Source organism: Biomphalaria glabrata, chromosome 6 (genome assembly GCF_947242115.1).
Source record: "Biomphalaria glabrata chromosome 6, xgBioGlab47.1, whole genome shotgun sequence".
NCBI lineage: Eukaryota > Metazoa > Mollusca > Gastropoda > Planorbidae > Biomphalaria > Biomphalaria glabrata.
The window spans coordinates 7,339,871-7,361,033 of NC_074716.1; the positions used below are offsets into that span (position 1 = coordinate 7,339,871).

A 21,163-nucleotide genomic window follows, 5' to 3' on the forward strand; every position below is an offset into this window, starting at 1 on the left:
TTAAAGAAAATAAAAATCATTTATTCTGTATAATACTCTCACAAAGGGAAGAAACTCTGAAAAAAGCATGGGCCACCAAAGGAAAGCTGTCTTTCACCTGCAGAATGGCCTGATCAAGCCTTCCTTGACACTCTTGCAATGTTTCTGTGCTCACAGGGCATTCTTCCATCCACTGTTTCATAATGAGCTCCATAGAGACAACAAGAAAGTAGCCATTGTTATACAAGTTGGCATCAACCAGTTGTTGTGTGGCTTGGGATCTGTTCAACAGAAGGCACAAATTCTCCACACGCTCAACCAGAGAATCCAGGATGATAAGCAGCAACGGTAAGCTCTTACTCCTTGCTAGTTGCTGTAACATCTTAGTTAACAGCTGTTTTCTGCGATACTTCTGGAATGAAAAAAAAAAGTGATTTTCTTCTTTAAAAACTTGAAACTTAGAAAAAAAAATTCCTTTGTCAATCCAAACAAAAATTGTACTGATCAGTAAAATAGAGAAATAATATACTAATTAATCAGCTGTGTATTCCTTGTTAATGTTATGTACGCTATACTGGTTTAATTAACAAAGGCTCAATTGTAAATCATTCATTGTCATCATTGGCCTCCTTGAGTCGTAGAATGACTATGGTTCATCTCAGAGCAAGTGAGATGAAAGCCTGGGCATTGTTTATGGTCGGAACGATGTCGCCCAGACAGCAGTTCCCCCCTCTCCGCACAGCTGATGTGACCAAAGGAACGGAATATCCAATACAGTTTGGGATCAGTAGCGCCACAGGATCTGCCAGGCTGTAGCACGGTGTGCCACAGTCTGCCTAAGGGTCACCAGCTCCTGATTTTTCCTCAGGATTGTCTCCCGAAGCCTTTACCGTGTTTGGGTATAGCCGCAGGGCAGCGGAGGTTTGGATTCAGAGTTTTCCTTCTCCTAGATGGGTAGCCAACCAAGGCTAACGAGCCCCTCCTGCCCAAAGCTTACTGGTTTAGGCGCCAGTTGCTCGCCTTTGCCCCTTCTCCTGTCTGTGGTAACTGCTGTAAACATTACAAGGAAAAAATGTAAGTTTAATGTGGTTTATCTATCATTTTTGATTATCTGTGACCATTTTGTTTTACATGAGTAAGTTATAATGTCTCTTGATATAACCTTCACCATATCCCTCGAGCACCACAAAAAAATTTGTCAACCATCTTTCTCCATTACTCACAATCTTTTGCCTTGTGAAAGTCTTGAAAAAGATAAGACTTCACTATCTGTAAGACCTACATAAAGCAGAAAGACCTCTTGCTTTCCATATAGATCAATTCTTTTTCCTTCATCAAGCAATCTATATTGAGTATCTGGTACATGAGTCTGTGCTTTCCCAAATTAGTTTTAATTTTTGTTGAGCCATAAAGTTCCTACCATTCATGTAATGACATTGTTCATTACGTGACCTTGTGACTTGTTTAGAAATTTCACTTCACAATGGATTACAATGTGTGCTCACAACTCCAGATTTTTGCCTCAACTGCAAGCTTATCTGGTTCCTCGATGAAGTGATGGTTCTCTATCCAGTTCAAATTATGTTTTCAATATCTTAAAGTTGTTAATTTTTAATCTAAATATTCATATTTTATGGAATATCTTCTCCTAAGGGCAAGCTAGTCCTATTTCACTACACAATTGATGACCTTTAAGGCAATTTTTAATCTTGACCTAATTCTTTACTAGGAATAACTAAACACTTTTCTAAATTGGTTACATACAAAAGCAACAAAGATTCTATCAAATATTTTGATACTTAATTGAGAAGCTGAAGAATAGTCAGAGGTTGTATTTAAGACTTTTTTCAGTGGGCAGGCAGGTTTTTATCATCATGTTTTAATCTAGCATTGCATTGGGATTTCACTGGGCAAAGGAATTGATAGTCCATGAAGGGCACAACATGGCCTAAAATGGTTTTACATGTTTCGAATGTTCTTTAAGAAATGAAGATTATTACATTCTAGTCCAGGACTGCAGAGGATGACTGTCTAATGAGCATACCACACTACCATTTTTTTTTTAAATGTATTTTTGTGTTTGTGAGCGTAAAATGGAAATGTGTGTGTTTGACTGAAATGTAGGGCTCCTACATGGGGTCATACCTGAATATTAACTCAAAATCCTTTTATCTTCTTGTTTACATATTTTTCATATTGATGGGTGTCAGAGGTTGGAGAGAATCTGTAATTAATATGCTTAATATAACTTACATAAATGAAGAAGATTTTACTTATACACATCACTGGTTTTAATTTTATCTGCACTCTGCTAATAAAAAAGAATAACAGTTCTGTTCAAGCTTTCATGAGATTCCTCAATCCTTCATCATATTTTGCCAGCAAATATTTGGCTGGTTAGATTTTATTCATAATACAGCAAGTAGTTTAGGTCTAAAAACAAAACTTACATTGGTCAGTCCATGAGATGTGGAATGTAAAAGTTTTTCCACAATCCTGTCCACTAGCAGACATACTTCTCTCATAAATGTTGGTCTCTCCTGAAGCCATTGAAAAGTGTCCATCAAAACATTGAGATTGTGTGCTGCTTGACACAAAAGGTTCTCTGACACAGTCATCAGATTCCTGTAGACTATGTCACTGATATTCCTGATTGACTTCCCAGCTGCCTCTAATATTTTTTCTGTCTTTGAAGAAAATATTATCTGTATTAATAAGAGCTGATTCATGATGATTCATAAATCCTGAATAAAAATCAAGATGTTATAAGGAATTTAACCTAGATACTTTTTAAAGTGACAACCTTTGCTGTTAGTTTTTTTTTACTTTCTTTCAAGAATATTTTTAGACCCTTCCCCTAACTCCTACTTAAGAGCATAAGATGTCAAAGAGCAGGATCTGAACTCAATACTAGCCAGACAATATACCAATCAGTAATTCATTCTATAACACAACCAGACTTCCTAAAGCACAGCTGTATTAGGAATTACAATTCTATTGGCCCAGTCAGAAACTTCAAGTAATGCTATTACAAAATGGAAACACTTTAAATGCCAAATTTTTTAAAACTGAAAAGCAAAAGCTCTTATTTTCTTTATTAACCTTACAAGATAAAGGTGCTAATATAGTGAAATTGATGCAGTGTTGATAATGAAAAAAAGGTGGATATTTTTCCATGTGAAGTATCTGTGAAGTGAAAGTATCAATACAAGAAAGAAGGACAAAAGACATTCTTGTATTTGACTGGTGTGGAATTACGCTTGCTTACTATTTCCTTGCATCAAAATTAATTTTGAAACAAATTTATTTTCAATGGCTTATTATACAGTACTTTTGAAATTTAAAAGAATTTTAGTTTTAATTGTTATGCCTCTACATTCTATTTTTAAAAAAATGATATTTAAGTATTGTTACAAATGAACAGTGATAGGTAGAGGTCAACGTATGACCCCGGCGAGATGACACAGCAGCTAGTGTTCCCTGGAATCTACATGTACAAACAAAGACAGGATGTGACGTGTCCACACGTGTTGTTCCAGGGGACGAACAGATCTAAGTAGGGGGACAGTTACTAATGAACAGTGACAGATAGAGGTCACTACGTGTGACCCCGACTTGATGACACTGCAGCGAGTGTTTTCTGGAATCTACGTGTATAAATAAAGACAGGATGTGACGTTTCCTGACATGTTATTCGAAAGGATACTAGGAGTGTTTGTGCAACTTTGGAGAAGCGATTAGGGACTCTATATAAGCCAGAGAGTTAATGTGAAAGTCAGTCGTATGGAGTCGTGAGTGAGCTGTTACAGTCGATACAGACTATGTAAGACGTGTGCGGCTCTGTGGAAGAGAAATGTGTACGACTCGGTGCAAGTTAACTAGGGTACAGTTAACTGGAGTGGACTACTGTCGTTAAAGTTTATACAGCGAACTACAGTGGACTTGAGCCGTTACAGTCGATACAGTCGATGTAAGACGTGTGTGGCTCTGATTCGGTAGACTTGAGTGCGACTTGGTTCAGCTTTAGGAGACCTGGAGCGACACTGGGAAGTGTGTCGTTGGTCTGTTCTGTGGAATACGGCTCGATGGAAGTTGAGAAGAGATGAATTGCAACTAAGTGAAGAGATGAATTGCAACGAAGTATAGCTAACTGTAAACTGACAGATATTGTACAGTCTTCTACGCTACATGTTACAGTAATAAATTGTTAGAGTCAATAGTCATTAAAGTTATATGAAACTGAAAGTTTAGTCGTCAAGTTCTTTACAGTGTTTTTATTTGTGTGCCTACTAATACTTCTAGCCAGAAGATTCAGAAATACGTAACAGTATCTTTATAATACCTCTTCACATGTGAATTCCTTTGTCAGGTTTTGTAATGTAATTACACTTTGGATAAAGTAAAGGTTTTCAACAAAAGAAGCTTCATTCTGATTTGCAGAGGGTTTTAAAAGCTCTGACTGAAAAGAGAATTACATATTGAGTTTAAAATAAAAACATTGTTTTATAACTTTATTAGGATCAATACCATACTATTTAACTGTACACAACACACACAGGTAACAACATATAGGACTTTACCGTGCCAAATGGAATTAGGTCTCTTGTAATCTTTAATTGTGAGGTATAGTTCTCTATGTTATCTTTTGAAACAAACACAAAAAAATATTTTGTTATACCGTATAATTATTAATGTTAAGCATCTTAACAAAATCTAAAAGTTAAAAGACCAAGCAATTAATTTCTTACTATCAGAACTAGAAATGCCTATTAATAAGTCAAATAGTGTTACAATGAGAGATAATACTATGAGAAGTAGATACAATTAGAGAACTGCCTTGTAATTTAATTTAAATTTAGGTTTCTACATCTACAATGAAGAAAAGCTTTTAAAATTACTCTTGTGTATGACACCTTTCATGCTATAATATGCACCATGCACTTTGGTTCAATCACTTTTGCGGATCAGTGTTGGAGGGGGGTCTCTGGGAGAAGGTTTCTTTTCTGCCATTAAGTGCTCAGCAAACACAACTCAGCCAAAGCCAGGATTCAAACTTAAGCTCCCTTGCTAGGAAGACAAGATCTTTATGCTTTATGCCATTCAGACACACATCCCAAAGTTTTAAGACAATTGTCAGGTTCTTTTCTTGCTTGACTCATTAGGGGTTACTGAAGAACAGTTAATTAATACTAAAAAAAACTCCACAAAGAAAGTCCATATATCCAAGAAAATAATAATAACTTTAATATCTCAAGAAATGCATAATGACAGCTACACTATCAGTAAATATTAACTACACAAACACCAGTCCATCCTTCCTGGACTGGGAACAAGATGTCAGGGGCAGGTATGGCAAGAGTGAATATTTTATTTCTTTGTTGATATTTTGGTATGATAGTTAGGCCCTATATCCCTTTGTTTATGTACTCCCAGGTAATAAATGTGAACAGTCTGCAAGTGTTGTGAACTGAATGTTTTAGTTTTCCTTGAATATAAGAGAGTGTGATAGTCAGTGGGGTCCCTAATGAGCCAAGCAAGAAAAGAACCTGACAACAATCAAGCCTTTTTATCACTGGTGTGCCTGGGCACATCTATCCCAAAGCAGGCAGGCATTGTTGATACTAAACTTTTACTTAAACTACTTTGAGTACATATTTCATTACCACATGTTTTTTCCATTTGGTGGCAGTGCAGTTTCTCAATAATTTCTTTCAGCTCTGCCACTTGTTTTGGAGCCATCAAATACTGCTCTTGCAGTCTGGTCTGTGAACGTAAATAAGCTGCTCGAAGTTCTTCTGCATACTTTTTTGAAGACATATTTACAGGTTTGCTGCGGATGATTGCTGAGGCAACAGCCAATTTAAACCAAGAAATGTTGTAATCTAAAGATTAAATTTTTAAAAAGTAATAACTAAAAAATACTCATAGGTTTGCAAAAAATTGTTGATGCAAAACATGAACAAAGGCCTGGCCACCATGGCACAAAGAAATCTGTTGTGCCAAGTTTCCCTAAAAGAAAAAATGTTTTAACTGTAAGAATTTAAATGTATTAAATTAAAACTATGTATAACATTTATATTATGCAGTGATTACTCAATCAAGAGTAATGACACTATGTGACTATTACTTGTAAAATGTTTTTTTGTAACTGCAGGTTTGATCGATTAGTTAGAAAATATCTACATTTTATTTTGGATTTGGACTTCCTAAATTAAATCCATTCAGTTTCAAAGTGTAGTCTAGTGTAGTCTCAGTTTGTTTTAAAATATATAATATAAATGTTCTATTCTTAAATTATGCTACTACATTTATAGCTTTAGACTATATTATAATTATATATCTCTACATAAGTTAGGTCTACTGCTACTCAGCTACTGCAGTGAAGGATTAAAGATCTAATCTAAAGTAAAAGACTAGTGTAGATGATAGATTTAACCATGGAAGTATAGTTCCATGATCTAACTACTTAAGTGATTAACTTAATGAAACTATAACTTTTTTACACTACTCTAACTCTATTGAAATATCTAGATCTAGATAAAGTTGCTTCGACTAAAGAAGTAGATCTAGATATGGCAACATATCTGGATCTTTGTCATTCTCACCTGACATTATATTTCTCTAAAGTAGATTCTAGATCTAGCTCTCGCTATTGAGTATTGTAGATCTAGAATCTAGATTTTCATTAGAAATGCGAATTAACAAATTAATAGAAAATAATAATTTTTAGTACAGAAGATCACCAAAATTAAAATGCTGTAGACATAGATCACAGACATATATATATAATATCGGTCTGTGATATGGATCTGTATAGTAAGGCTATATGCCTACAGGTCTAGATCTGTGCAAATTGCCTTATCATTCAACTAACACATACTATCATGTTTCCCAAAGTGGGGTACGCGTACCCCCCAGTGGTATGGGAAAATATTGAAATGGGTGCGCTTTAAAACTTATTAAATGTGCTGATTTTAAAAAGAAAATAGGCCCATATGCACGCTTGTTTTGTAAATATGTGAAGAAATAGAAAGTAGTCATACCCAGCTGCTTTTAATGAACATTTTTAATCGATTATTTAAACTTAAATTAGGCCTATAATGATGGATTTGAGATGAGAAATTTTTTGCATGACTGGAAACGGTTTTGCAAACTACCATTCTTAACAGATATATTCTGTGTTTTAAAGTACCTCAACTAATCGTTACAAGGTAAAGAAATCTAATAGTTTCACATAGGCCTACAAGAAGTAGACTCGTTTCCCTTTCACCATGATTCACAATTTCGGCTACTAAAATTGATGCTGATTGTCACAGTCTTAGTTGACATTGCATGATCTAAAGTTCACGTCATGTTAATAGTTTAAAAGACACGTGGAATTCCTGATGTAGAAAACAGGAAGTAGAGTGAATAAAGTTGACTTTGAGTTCAGTCAAGTCAAATGAGTAAGGTCTTGCTCCCGGTACAGGAAGGTTGGACGTTTCCTCCTGGACTGGTGGATATGTATGCATATAGCATGAGAGTCGAAGGACTAGTCATTGTTGATTAATAATATTTGAGAGTTGATTTCATAATGTGCTTATTGGATATTAAGGTATTATTCGTATTTCAATGGATATCTATAGTTGAAGCTCCAGTGTCACTAGTAGTAATTGTTCTTATTGTTACCCGCTGAGATGCGGACGTGATTTGTTGTTAACGTATTGGATACTTTTGATACCGCTGTTATGCGGATAGGATTATTATTTCTTGACTTGTAGCACTAACAAGGAGTGCAGTATATTATTATTATGTTGTAAATAAAATCTTCATGTTGTCTGCTGAACGGACTTGAGTCAGTCGTATAGTGTTTGTCTCGTCACGTGTCTAGAGCACTTCAGGAAGTAGGAACCCAGTATTACACCATTCAATCAGTCTCTAATATTCAACGTTCATTTACATTTTGGTAGCCAGTATGTTGTGTGCTAGACACGCACGGACTGAAAACTCAAACACCACTCAAGCGAAACCAGTCACAAGTATTCAAGTAGATCATCATTGAACTAACCTGAGCCTGCACGTTTTCACCAGTTGACCTGAACGTATTTACTAGCGTCCACTTTATCATTGACCAATTCGAACTTAATATCAATAGCTGGTATATTTTAAACCTGGTCAATGCCTATTTCTCCACTTGAGATTTAGCACGGCGTGACATCACCATCGGCAGAAACTGAAGACAGTTGATACATTTGTGTGGATGAAAAACTGAAGGCGTCGCTCGAAGACAGCTGATACATTTGTGTGAGTGAAAAACTGAAGGCGTCGCTCGAAGACAACTGATACATTTGTGTGGGTGAAAAACTCAAGGCGTCGCTCGAAGACAGCTGATACATTTGTGTGGGTGAAAAACTCAAGGCGTCGCTCGAAGACAGCTGATACATTTGTGTGGGTGAAAAATTCAAGGCGTCGCCTGAAGACAGATGATACATCGTTTCCACGTGAGCGCTCGTCACCAACTTTTGACACGCTCTTGCATTGTCGAGGTTTCACCTTACATTGCTATACAAAAGGTCATCCATTTAGACCTCTGTTCACTTATGGTCATTCTGTTTTTTCAGAGACTTTACATATTTGGATTATCTAAACTGAAGTCTTCCACTTAAGTACTGTTGGATTTATTGAATTATTTATACGAATGTTCAAGTACTTTTGGATTATTGATCTTTGACGTTGAAGTTGGACTAACTTGTACCTATTGGCGCTCTCCTAGTCATCGTTGTACGCCGAAGAAACACGTGCCTGCATTACTACACTTAACTCTTGGATTATCTTATTGAATTATTTGGATTACCTGTTGGACTTATTGTAAAGGTCAAGCGGAAATATTTTTTGACATTACTTGAGCATTTGAGCCATCCTATGGCATATGACTGGATTATTTTACTACTACTTTGATGCTCACATTGATGTGTATTCTCAATTGGATTACTTAGTTACCTTACCCATGGATTATTATGGAACTACTCAAGCTGTATTTGTATTTGACAAGCTACAAGAGAGAAGGGGATGAATCTACACTAGTCTACAAAAGAAAGAATCTGTAAGTAATAATTAAGAATTGGATATATGATTAATAAAGTACATTGATTTTGCTGTGGTATAGCAGTAATTGAAGTTGATTATATAGAGAGTTAGTGATAGATAACTCTTGGAACCATATTAAACTGATTTTCATTTTTTATATTTGTTACCTTGAAGGGCGGTCGGCGTGGGTCTGTCTTATGTTTTGAGACTGAAGCGGCACAATTTATTTGTTCCGTTCCATTTCACTTCATCTGATAGGGATCTTTAGGGATTTTCTTTATGTTCTCCTAGTCCTAATAAGGTCCGAGTAGACCAGCCTTGTTCGGTAGGGACTTCTAGATCACTCAGAAATTTTTTGTTTAGTCGTATTTAGTTATGTTTGTACAATCGTAGTGTAATTTCTCTTCGTATTCATATTGTTTGTTTGTGTAATTCTTGTTTTTACACATCTGTGATTCTCTTGTCAAAGTCTTCTATTTATTGATTTCTTTTAAAGCAGACTGTATTGTCATATCTATATTGTTTTTGTGTTTGTCATTTATCCTTTAATATATCTCTTTATTCTCTTATTAATTTAATTTATTTTTTCATTTCACTTTTTTCACTGCACATATGACATGTTACAAAGATATATTTGAAGTAATAATATTGTGTACATATATACTATCACTTGAATTAGAGCTTCATTTTTTCAGCTCTTGTACCTATTTTGTATTGATACATTTCTCATACTATGATCACATTTTGTGTTGATACATTTTGACGCAACATTTGTTACTATTGACTAATTTGTACATTACATCTAGCACAAATTAACAACGTCTACTTTGTTTTTTTACATTTTTTGAACTTGATTATTTTGTGAATATAATTTTGGCACAGCATTTGTCACTATTAATTATTTAGTACATTGTATCTGGCACACATTGATTACAAACTCAACACATTTATTGGCCATCTATTATTTAAATATCAAAGATACATGCAAAGTGAGACATTATTATTTGTATTTTGATAACTAAGCACTCACTACACAGTTAATACTACATACAGATTGGAATCCTATATATTTGTTGACTTTATACACGTTGAAGATTATTTAATATTTATTGACATTATACACACTTGAAGCCTAAGCCCATACCTATCAACAATGCCTACCTATGATAAAATCTTGGAGTTGGCCAGAGAAATGGAATTGAAGGGTGAAAAGAAAAGAGAATTTATCGAAAGAGAATTGGATGAATTAAAGAGGAAAGAACGTGAAGTAGCAGAACGAGATGAACGAGCGGCAGAAAGAGCGCATCAGAAAGAAACGAAAGAAATAGAGGGAAAAGTTGAGTTAGCTAAACTGGAAGCTGCAAAAGTGAATCCGAACATATTACAACCACTGACACAGCAAGCCAAACCATACGTTTCAAAGTTCCATAAGTTCAATGAGAAAAATGAAAGTCTTGAAAACTACATCGTGCAATTTGAGCACATAGCCTCAACGTATGACATGTCTCCCAGAGATATGGCCAAGCACCTACTCGCCAATCTCGCAGGTGAACCGCTGAACATAATAGCCACCCTGACACCTGAACAAAAGACTGACTACAAGGCTGTGAAAAACAGACTCCTCGAACACTTTGGCAAATCCGAGGACCACTACAGAAAACTCTTTCGAGACATTAGATTGCAAAAGAACGGTGATTACAGCAGAATTATCTTTGAAATTAAGCAAAATATCTTAAAGTGGCTCGAACTCTCCAACTGTGACATGAAGAAACCAGACCAAATCATTGATATGTTCTTAATTGACAGTGTACTATTGAATGTTACAGACAACGTTTTCACTTTCCTGAAAGAGAAGAAAATTAAAAACGAAACAGAACTCATAACTAACCTGAATTTATTCAAAGACAGCCATCCCAATCACACCATCGACAGAAGAGACCATCAAATAGCTGCCACCATTAACACTGATTCAAGTAAATTCAAGTACAGCAACAATAAAACCTGCTTTAACTGCGGCATAAAGGGTCACATAAAGAGCCAATGTAGATCAATCAACAGAAGCACTTTCCAGTATCGAAGTGGCACATATCGGGACAATAAATATGACAACAGAAGAAACAGCAGAGCAACCCAAAGCTATAGTCCTAATGATAGAAGGCAATACAACACCAACAACGATAATTACAACTTCCAGAACTATCAAAGAAGACAGCAATACAATACCAACAACTTTCAGAACTATCACAGACAATCCAGACGTGATGGCCACGAACGAAACAGATACAACAGAAATACTTCAAACAGATGGCAAAGTAACAGCAACAATAGAATCCATAGACGCCCTAGCAGTTATGACAACTCAGCCGCAACCATCGACACTCACGAACTCGAACATGTAGCATTCATGAACTCAACTCCAGAAAATAATTCCTATCCATTACTTACAAACGGGCTGGACAACGCATCACGAAACAGTAACATTAGAACTGGAAACACACATGACACTAGTAGTTAGCAAGCTAGACATAGGGCAGCACAACATACAATTTTGTTTATTATACAATAGGATACAACACCATCACAAAATCATTAAATATCAGTAATATAACTAAACAACGACATTGTTCACATAAGTCAACAACTATAATTATCACACTATTTCACATAACACTAGCACCGTTAAGGACTCATTAGCCAGTACAGGAGTAATTTATTGAATCAATTGATGCCATATTCTTCGTAAATATTGATTGTATTAGTACAGATGACACTTTAAAAAGTCATATGTGTCCAAATTTTTGAAAATATGTAAATTATTTTTTCATGAGTCCATTTGAACAGAACTCAGTCATATTGGAACCTGAGTATGTGACACTATTTATTGAAATGTATTTTTCATTTTTTTCAAATGTACATAACCTTTGTAAATTGTATAGATTTGATTGTGACATTGATCTTCACTGATGAATTTATTTTTTCCCACATATCATTTTTGAAGACTATTTGAGCTAAATTTAGGCTTGAAACGATATACTTGATGAGAATGCAAACAATGACTTTTTGAGAAGATTGTATTTAATATGAGAAGTATTGGAGCATTATTGATGGCCCTTGAAGTAATATACATAATGTGTGATGTAGACACTGAATTCTTGAGAAGATTGTATTTAATATGAGAGAACTATTCGAGCATTATTGATGGCTCGTGAAGTAATATATATAATGTGTGATGTAGACACTGATTTTTTTGAGAATATTGTATTTAATATGAGAAAATTTATTGGAGCATTATTGATGGCTCGTGAAGTAGTATATTTGATAGTGTGTGATGTAGACACTGATTTTTTTGAGGAGAAGATTGTATTTAATAGGAGAAAATTATTGGAGCATTATTGATGGCTCATGAAGTAATATATATATAATGTGTGATGTAATCACTGAATTTTTGAGAAGATTGTATTTAATATGAGAAAACTATTGGAGCATTATTGATGGCTCGTGAAGTAATATATTTGATATGTGTTGTAGACACTGATTTTTTTGAGGAGAAGATTGTATTTAATGAGAAATTATTGGAGCATTATTGATGGCTATTGAAGTAGTATATTTGATAGTGTGTGATGTAGACACTGATTTTTGAGAAGAATATTGTATTGATATGAGAAAATTATTGGAGCATTATTGATGGCTCATGAAGTAATATATTTATAAGGTGTGATGTAATCACTGATTTTTTGAGAAGATTGTATTTAATATGAGAAACTAATGGAGCATTATTGATGGCTCGTGAAGTAATATATATAATGTGTGATGTAGACACTGATTTTTTTGAGAATATTGTATTTAATATGAGAAAATTTATTGGAGCATTATTGATGGCTCGTGAAGTAGTATATTTGATAGTGTGTGATGTAGACACTGATTTTTTTGAGGAGAAGATTGTATTTAATAGGAGAAAATTATTGGAGCATTATTGATGGCTCATGAAGTAATATATATATAATGTGTGATGTAATCACTGAATTTTTGAGAAGATTGTATTTAATATGAGAAAACTATTGGAGCATTATTGATGGCTCGTGAAGTAATATATTTGATATGTGTTGTAGACACTGATTTTTTTGAGGAGAAGATTGTATTTAATGAGAAATTATTGGAGCATTATTGATGGCTCGTGAAGTAGTATATTTGATAGTGTGTGATGTAGACACTGATTTTTGAGAAGAATATTGTATTGATATGAGAAAATTATTGGAGCATTATTGATGGCTCATGAAGTAATATATTTATAAGGTGTGATGTAATCACTGATTTTTTGAGAAGATTGTATTTAATATGAGAAACTAATGGAGCATTATTGATGGCTCGTGAAGTAATATATTTGATGATTTGTGATGTAGACACTGATTTTTGAGAAGATTGTATTTAATATGAGAAACTAATGGAGCACTATTAATGGCTCGAAGTAATATACTTGATTTTTGAAAGAACATTGTATTTGATCGATGACGACTATTGGAGCACTATTAATGGCTCAAAGTAATATACTTGATATTGTGTAATGTGAAAAGCTGATTCATTTTTTTGAGAGAAGATTGTAACTTATACATTTGTTAAAGCAACCTGAGCTCACAGTAAGACATATGAACCAAATGTATATCATGATAACGACCTTCACGCTTTAATATGCTTATGACTTTGATGATTTAGATACGTTCCCCATAAATCATCATTGAAGAATATGTGTTCTTGACTTTCATGATTTAGTTGCATTGTCAAAACATTGTCATTATTTTCGTACATAAACCATTGAGACAACATAAATATTTATTATAGATACATTTCACTTGCATTGATTTATTTTAAAGAACATTGTCAATATTTTTTCATTTGACCATGTAACCATTGTCAATATTTTTCATTTGATTATGTAACCTGATTGGATAAACTAAGTATATTAGTATACGAGCATTTTTCACGGCTGCTCACTCTGTTGTAAAATTAATATTGAAAGCATTCTATTGATGAATTGAGAATTTACTTTGAAATTCTGTGTAAAAAAACAAAAACAAGACAACTTGCTTTTTCAAATAATGTTGACAACTATGAGTATTGTCTACACAGACAAATATTTTTTCAAATATTGTAAGATCAAATGAGACCATATATTAGTCTCATCAAATTTTTGATAGCGTGATAAGACATGTGCAAGAGATTGTAGAACACATTGTACATTTGTATATATTATTATTTCTCTCAAAAGATGTGACTATACACATAATTGTATTGATACGTAGATTTTGAAAGATTTTTGGCAAAATCTTTTTTTGAGGGAAAGGGCGTAATGTCACAGTCTTAGTTGACATTGCATGATCTAAAGTTCACGTCATGTTAATAGTTTAAAAGACACGTGGAATTCCTGATGTAGAAAACAGGAAGTAGAGTGAATAAAGTTGACTTTGAGTTCAGTCAAGTCAAATGAGTAAGGTCTTGCTCCCGGTACAGGAAGGTTGGACGTTTCCTCCTGGACTGGTGGATATGTATGCATATAGCATGAGAGTCGAAGGACTAGTCATTGTTGATTAATAATATTTGAGAGTTGATTTCATAATGTGCTTATTGGATATTAAGGTATTATTCGTATTTCAATGGATATCTATAGTTGAAGCTCCAGTGTCACTAGTAGTAATTGTTCTTATTGTTACCCGCTGAGATGCGGACGTGATTGATACTTTTGATACCGCTGTTATGCGGATAGGATTATTATTTCTTGACTTGTAGCACTAACAAGGAGTGCAGTATATTATTATTATGTTGTAAATAAAATCTTCATGTTGTCTGCTGAACGGACTTGAGTCAGTCGTATAGTGTTTGTCTCGTCACGTGTCTAGAGCACTTCAGGAAGTAGGAACCCAGTATTACACCATTCAATCAGTCTCTAATATTCAACGTTCATTTACACTGATATCTGAAATACATAACTCAATATTTGGAGAATTGGCGAATGAAATTATAAAAACTATTTCCATGATTTAAACAAAAATATTGAATAGTTAAGATATCAGTTTAACATTATAAAATCATCCATGTCTGAAGGTTTGTCGCATGCAGAAGAAGAGCAATCATTGGAACCTTGAAACAGGACTTGGGTAAAGAGATCCCGATCCATGTATAACCATAGGAGCAATCCTTTCTAAAGGTCAAATGATTTCCTTATGGACTTTTTTGTGGGGTACAAATGTGTATCCGGTTTTAAAAGAAAACGTTCTTAAATACATCTTGTCCTTTCTAATTTTATACTTATGTGAACTAATTTACCTGATATAAATTGGAAAACACTAACCATAGATTCATAGATAAACACCAAAACCTTAAGGACATAAAAGAGCTTTTCATAGAAACTTTACACAACGTAAGTTTAGATCAAATCATTAAAAAGTAAAATAGATTAAACAACACATTAGATCTCTTCTTAACCAACAGACCTGGATTAGTAGTAGATTATATTATCCCTGGTCTATCAGACCATGAGATCATAAAAATAGTCAGATAAAAGCAATTGCCAATATAAAACCCAAAAGTTTTGTTTTAAGAATATTTTTCTAAATTTTCAGTCTTTGAATTGTGTGCAAATAATTGACTACAGTCTGTTTCCAAATCGTTAAAGTGAGTGGTTCTTCGACATACAATATCATACAATGCTATCTATATTTGGTATTGCGTTTTCTTGCATTCTTCACCGCAGAAACGCATTCTCCTGACATATACAGCTCATTAGGGCCTACTTATCAATGCTTATCAACGCCAAAAGCGTTTTTTTTGCATTCTTCACTGCAGAAACGCATTCTCTTGACATATACAGCTCATTATTCATAAAAAGAATTCGGGGCTAAGCCCCGACGCCAAATGCGTTTTCTTGCATTCTTCAAAGTGTTTTTTTTTTTTTGCATTCTTCACTGCAGAAACGCATTCTCCTACATTGCAAATAAAACCGATTTGTTCCTTGAGAAGATAAGATACCCACATATTTAGATTTGGCTTTGAGGATCGCCGCCGAAAAAAGAATTATTTGATAAATAATATTCAATACAATTAATGTATAAATTGTGAGTTATAGTCCCAAGTTTATTTAACTAGAAAAATTTCAGATTCAGTAAAGGTTGGGAAAAGGCGACTACGGATGTAAATTATTTGGGTTTAGAACTCATCTCAATCATGACTCTTATACTAAAAATTTCGTTTGAATTCTAACTTTCTTAAAATAATTATGATAAATTCATGTGAAATTACATAAACTGTCTGGAAATGGGCGGGGCGGTAGAGTGAAAACGATTAATCCTCGCTCCTTTAATAATTTCTGCTAAATATTGCATTTGGCATTAAAGAATAGGGGTGGGGCGACTCAACTTATTTTGTTCACAAACTATAATTCTCCATAAAAAATAGGACCGCCCCCCCCTCCACTCAGAGGGCTAGAGTGGGAGGGAAATACATGCTATCACCCTCCCCCCAACCCCACCGAATCGGCCAAGATACCAGAAGGGGATTGACATAATATAAAATTTATATAGGCCTATTAATTGAATTAATTTTGTTCACAAACTATGATTTCTCCATAAAAGTAGGACCGCCCCCCCCCCACTCAAAGGGTTAAGGTGGGAAGGGCAGTAGAGGTATTCACCCCCCCCCCCCCGAATCGGCAAACAGGGAACGACACAATATAAAGATCGGTTAAAATATCAATAACAATTTTTAATCATATAGATATTTAATTGTTTATGTTAGAAAGCTGTGATTTCTACAAATAAATTGGACGGCCCCCCCACTCGAAAGTGTATGGGTGGGGGGGGGGGCGGGATTGATACCATCGCCCCCTCCCGACCCCACCAAATCGGACAACATACTAGACGGAGGGGGCGAAATAATCTAAAAATAGGTTGAAATATTAATGATTAGTATATATTATTAACATAAGTAATAAATTCGTATACAAATTGTGTGAATTCTATACTAAAATTCGTCCGAAAGGGGGGGGGGGGAGGATCGGCCGAGTGGGGGAAGGGGGCGATCGCCCCTACCGCTCCCCCCCCACCCCTGGATCCGCCAGTGATAATAACGTTTGAGTCAAGCTTAAATATAGGTTTGAAATACATGATAGTTCAATGTACTTTCACAGATTTAGTGGAACTCAATTCGAAGTCTTCTGATCGCTTCTACCAATGTATTTACTCCTGGATCGAGATTACACTTGACAGCTTTATAATTTCCTTCTGCTGTGGTGTATAGAGATCCGTGTTATATAGAGCATTCAGCTTTGTCTTTGAGTCGTCCCTGACCTTTCCTCTCATCTTTTTGTTTCTACAAATTGAGTACTTGCTATGACTTAATACATACACAAAGCACGTTCCACGTTCAAGTCTCTCAGTCAAACTGTTTGCTGAACAAGCCAATAAAATAATTCATGGTAGATCTACAAACGTATTTAGACTAGATGAGAGTATTCCCTGATCATATGTTGAGAGAAATCTATAGTCTTCCACATATTTGAAACAGTCCGGACATCCGCACATTCCTCGTCCCATATGCTAGGACAAATTTGTACAAATGCTCCTTCTTCCCTAGTGCTATTAGAGCATGGAATGGGTTGCCTGAGCTAGCCAGGAAAACCAGTGACTTGGCAGAATTTAAGTCATTGGTTAAATGCATGACTAAATGCATGACGCGTAGGACGTAATTATCTTCTTTTTTGAAGTAACGTCTGTATTATATAAGATAAGATAAGATGTTTGTAAAGCAACAGTAGAATGCGGACACCGGCCATGAATAGGCCTACATGAACGAGATGAGATTTTTTCTGAACATTTAACATACCAAAAACTACGTGACTAGATTGTATAATATTTTTAAAGATGTTCTATGCTCATATTGTCGATGCCTCTAAGTAACTTACATCCAGAATAAAGAATTGATATTAAACTGAACAATTTAAAACATCCAGAATAAAGAATTGATATTAAACTGAACAATTTTAAAAAATAATCAGAATTTTGTAAAATATTTTTAAATGTCCCAAAATACAGAACATCTTCAACTCCTTTTGGACTATACAGACAATGGAAAGATGACGTGGGTATATGAAATTCCTCCGTTTCTCAGATGTCTTTGATCTGAACTGTTCGTATATAGTGAATTAAGTTAAACGTGCAAGTGTGTTTATAGGTCGGTGACTGTCGCGCTAGATTGGGCAAAGGTCATCGAGAACACATACCTTGAACACACATATCAATAAACCCATTTTTGTTTTGCTGATGACGGAGAGGTCACTGAAGGCCAAGCAAGGGCAGGGAGGTAGCTCAAAAACGAAAGCCACCGTGACGGCGAAGAGCATCAGCGTGGTCCGTGTCACCCTCAGGCGCGAGGCGTACATTGCGATAGACTGCATCTTGGTACGCCGCTCCACGAATGTCTGGGTCAAGGTCGTCTTACCACTGCTATTCATCTGCAGCTCCGTCATGGAGACGCTGTTACTCTGATGCACGGAGTTGTTCAGAGCCTCGTCCTCGCTGACGCTCGGCACGTATTTGATCCGAAGCCTCTTTCTCGAGTCGTTGCTCTCATCCTTTGCGATCTGATCTCCAATGACCATCCTTCTCCGGCATCGTATCTCCATCCAAATCCGCATGTAGAGGGAGACTAGAATAATGAGTATCAGAATAAAAACAACCCCCCCAGCACAGAGTAGAACACCTTCTGAAAGGTTGTATTCTTATCTTCTGAGATAGAACAGTCAAAGCCGTACACATCAGGGACGGACGTATGGTTTGGGTCAATGCCGTACAACAGAATCACTGGGATGGACACTAAAGCAGCTAACACAACAGCCATAGCGCAAAGAAATCTAATCTTAGACAAACTGACCATCATGAGGGGGCGGCAAATTTTAAAGTAACGATCGAAGCCGATCTCCAGTAGGACGATGAGCGAGCCGTAGACGGTGAACGTTTCGCACCAGCGCAGGATCTTGCAGCCGACCATGCTGTAGAAGGTGTAGAGGTTGTTGAGGTCGTAGATCTCCGTCGGCATGCCGATGACGCAGGCGATCAGGTCAAAGATGGCCATGGTCAGGATGAAGTAGTTGGAGGGCGTCTTCCGGAAGCGGCGCCTGCAGACGTACACCACGAGGGCGTTTGCCGATGACGCCGATGAACATGAGGAAGCTTACGAAGATCATGGCGGGGACGTTCTCCAGCACCCTCTGGGGCGACAGGCGCTCGAGTATGGCGATCAGCTCCATTGTGGTGTTGGGCGACGTGTGAGGCGACAGGGCGCGCATTGTAGTGGTGGTTAAGTTCTCGTCGTCACTTGCCGCCATGTTGGTTTTGATATTCTCTTCACCCAGAGTCTGGAAAAAGGAAAAACGTAAGCGCGTTAGCAAATAAATTTACAAAGATTTGATCTGTACATTACATACCTTTAGAAAATATTGAACGCAGATTTTACCCAAGCAATATAACAAGGGCAGAGTACCAAGGGACTGGAAAGAAGCTAATGTCACCCCTCTATTTAAAAAGGAGAAAAATCGGACCCAGGAAACTACAGACCAGTATCACTTATTAGCATCACATGTAAAATACTAGAACACATAATATGTAGCAACATTATAAATCACTTAGACAAACATAATGTTCTTACTCCATACCAACATGGCTTTAGGAAATATAGATCATGTGAAACACAACTAATAGGACTAATTGATGATTTTTCAAAAGGTTTAGATAACAGTGAGCAAATAGAGGCTATCTTACTAGATTTTTCCAAAGCTTTTTGACAAAGTTCACCACCATAGTTAGCTTAAAAAATTAAAATATTTTGGCATTGATGGTTCACTGCATCAGTGGATTAAAGATTTTCTGATAGGGAGAGAACAAACTGTAATAATAAATGGCTCTAAATCAACACCAATAACAGTAAACTCAGGCGTATCTCAAGGAACAGTCTTAGGTCCACTAATATTTTTAATTTACATAATGATTTACCAAATTGCATTAGTTCAAGAACAAAAGTCAGATTATTCGCAGACGATTGCATAATATATAGAAAAATAAAAACAACACAAGATACAGAAATTTTACAAAGAAAATTAGATGAATTACAGAAATGGGAATCAAATTGAAGCATGTCTTTCCACCCAGAAAAATGTCAGTTATTAAAAGTAACAAAAAAACTAAAACAAATTAATTCCACTTATCTTATTCATGGTAAACCAGTAACACAGAGTAAAAACGCAAAATACTTAGGTGTTATAATAAATGAAAAACTGTCATAGAATCCCCATATTGATGAAGCTATCAAAAAATCAAAGAAAGCATTAGGGTTTATTAAAAGAAATTTCTATAAATCAAATAAGAACATAAAACTAAAATGTTATTTAACCTTGGTTAGGCCAATAATAGGATATGCATCCTCTGTTTGGGACCCCTCAACTCAAGAAAACATTAAGAAACTGGAACAGACACAAAATAGAGCAGTGAGATTCATAACAAACGAATATTCACATTTGACTAGAGTCAAAATCACTAAATTTAGAAACCCTTCAGGACAGAAGACTCAAAAGTAAAGTAGCAATTATACATAAAACACTGAACCATAATCTTCAAATACAAAAACAAATTTAATAAAATACTCTGAAAGACACAAAGATAAAGGCACATTCCTCGTCCCATATGCTAGGACAAATTTGTACAAATACTCCTTCTTCCCTAGTGCTATTAGAGCATGGAATGGGTTGCCTGAGCTAGCCAGGAAAACCAGTGACTTGGCAGAATTTAAGTCATTGATTAATATGCATGACTAAATGCATGACGCGTAGGACGTAATCATCTTGTTTTTTGAAGTAACGTCGGTATTATATAAGATAAGATGAAATGTATGAGTGTTACTACTTCTCTGGACCAAATTGGGGAAGGGCGGGGGGGAAGACACAACGACAAGCAGGGCAGGGTGTATTTGTCATAAGTCATACATAACAGCTTTAGAAACTGGCCGACAATATAGGATCCAACCACGAGAGTTTTGATCGGGACATCGTTTATGTTACGACACATTTTAGTCCTTGTCT

At 35.6% G+C, this 21,163-nt stretch overlaps 1 protein-coding gene and 1 pseudogene across 3 annotated transcripts; both read right to left on the reverse strand.

The window, feature by feature from the left end:
* LOC106053457 (uncharacterized) lies at window positions 1–7,257 on the reverse strand. Of its 3 annotated transcripts, none has more exons than XM_056033782.1 (6): window positions 7,172–7,257; window positions 5,643–5,861; window positions 4,560–4,621; window positions 4,322–4,438; window positions 2,430–2,666; window positions 1–391 (listed from the first exon to the last, which is right to left on the reverse strand). In XM_056033782.1, the coding sequence occupies exons 2-6, from the start codon at window positions 5,794–5,796 to the stop codon at window positions 17–19; spliced, it is 945 nt and encodes a 314-aa protein (XP_055889757.1). In that variant the 5' UTR covers window positions 5,797–5,861; window positions 7,172–7,257; the 3' UTR covers window positions 1–16. The 3 variants fall into 3 exon arrangements, with proteins under 3 accessions (XP_055889757.1, XP_055889755.1, XP_055889756.1); XM_056033780.1 differs by lacking the exon at window positions 7,172–7,257 and adding an exon at window positions 6,585–6,705; XM_056033781.1 differs by lacking the exon at window positions 7,172–7,257 and adding an exon at window positions 6,585–6,697 and having other exon boundaries at window positions 5,643–5,822.
* An 11,070-nt stretch (window positions 7,258–18,327) lies between these two features.
* LOC106053456 (neuromedin-U receptor 2-like) lies at window positions 18,328–19,417 on the reverse strand (annotated as a pseudogene).
* Window positions 19,418–21,163: the final 1,746 nt, after the last annotated feature.

Coding starts and splice junctions, on each gene's coding strand:
- LOC106053457 (XM_056033780.1), bottom strand. Junction 4,439..4,559: donor ACCTAATTCCATTTGGCACG/GTAAAGTCCTAT, acceptor TTCTCTTTTCAG/TCAGAGCTTTTAAAACCCTC. Junction 392..2,429: donor CATCTCATGGACTGACCAAT/GTAAGTTTTGTT, acceptor TTTTCATTCCAG/AAGTATCGCAGAAAACAGCT.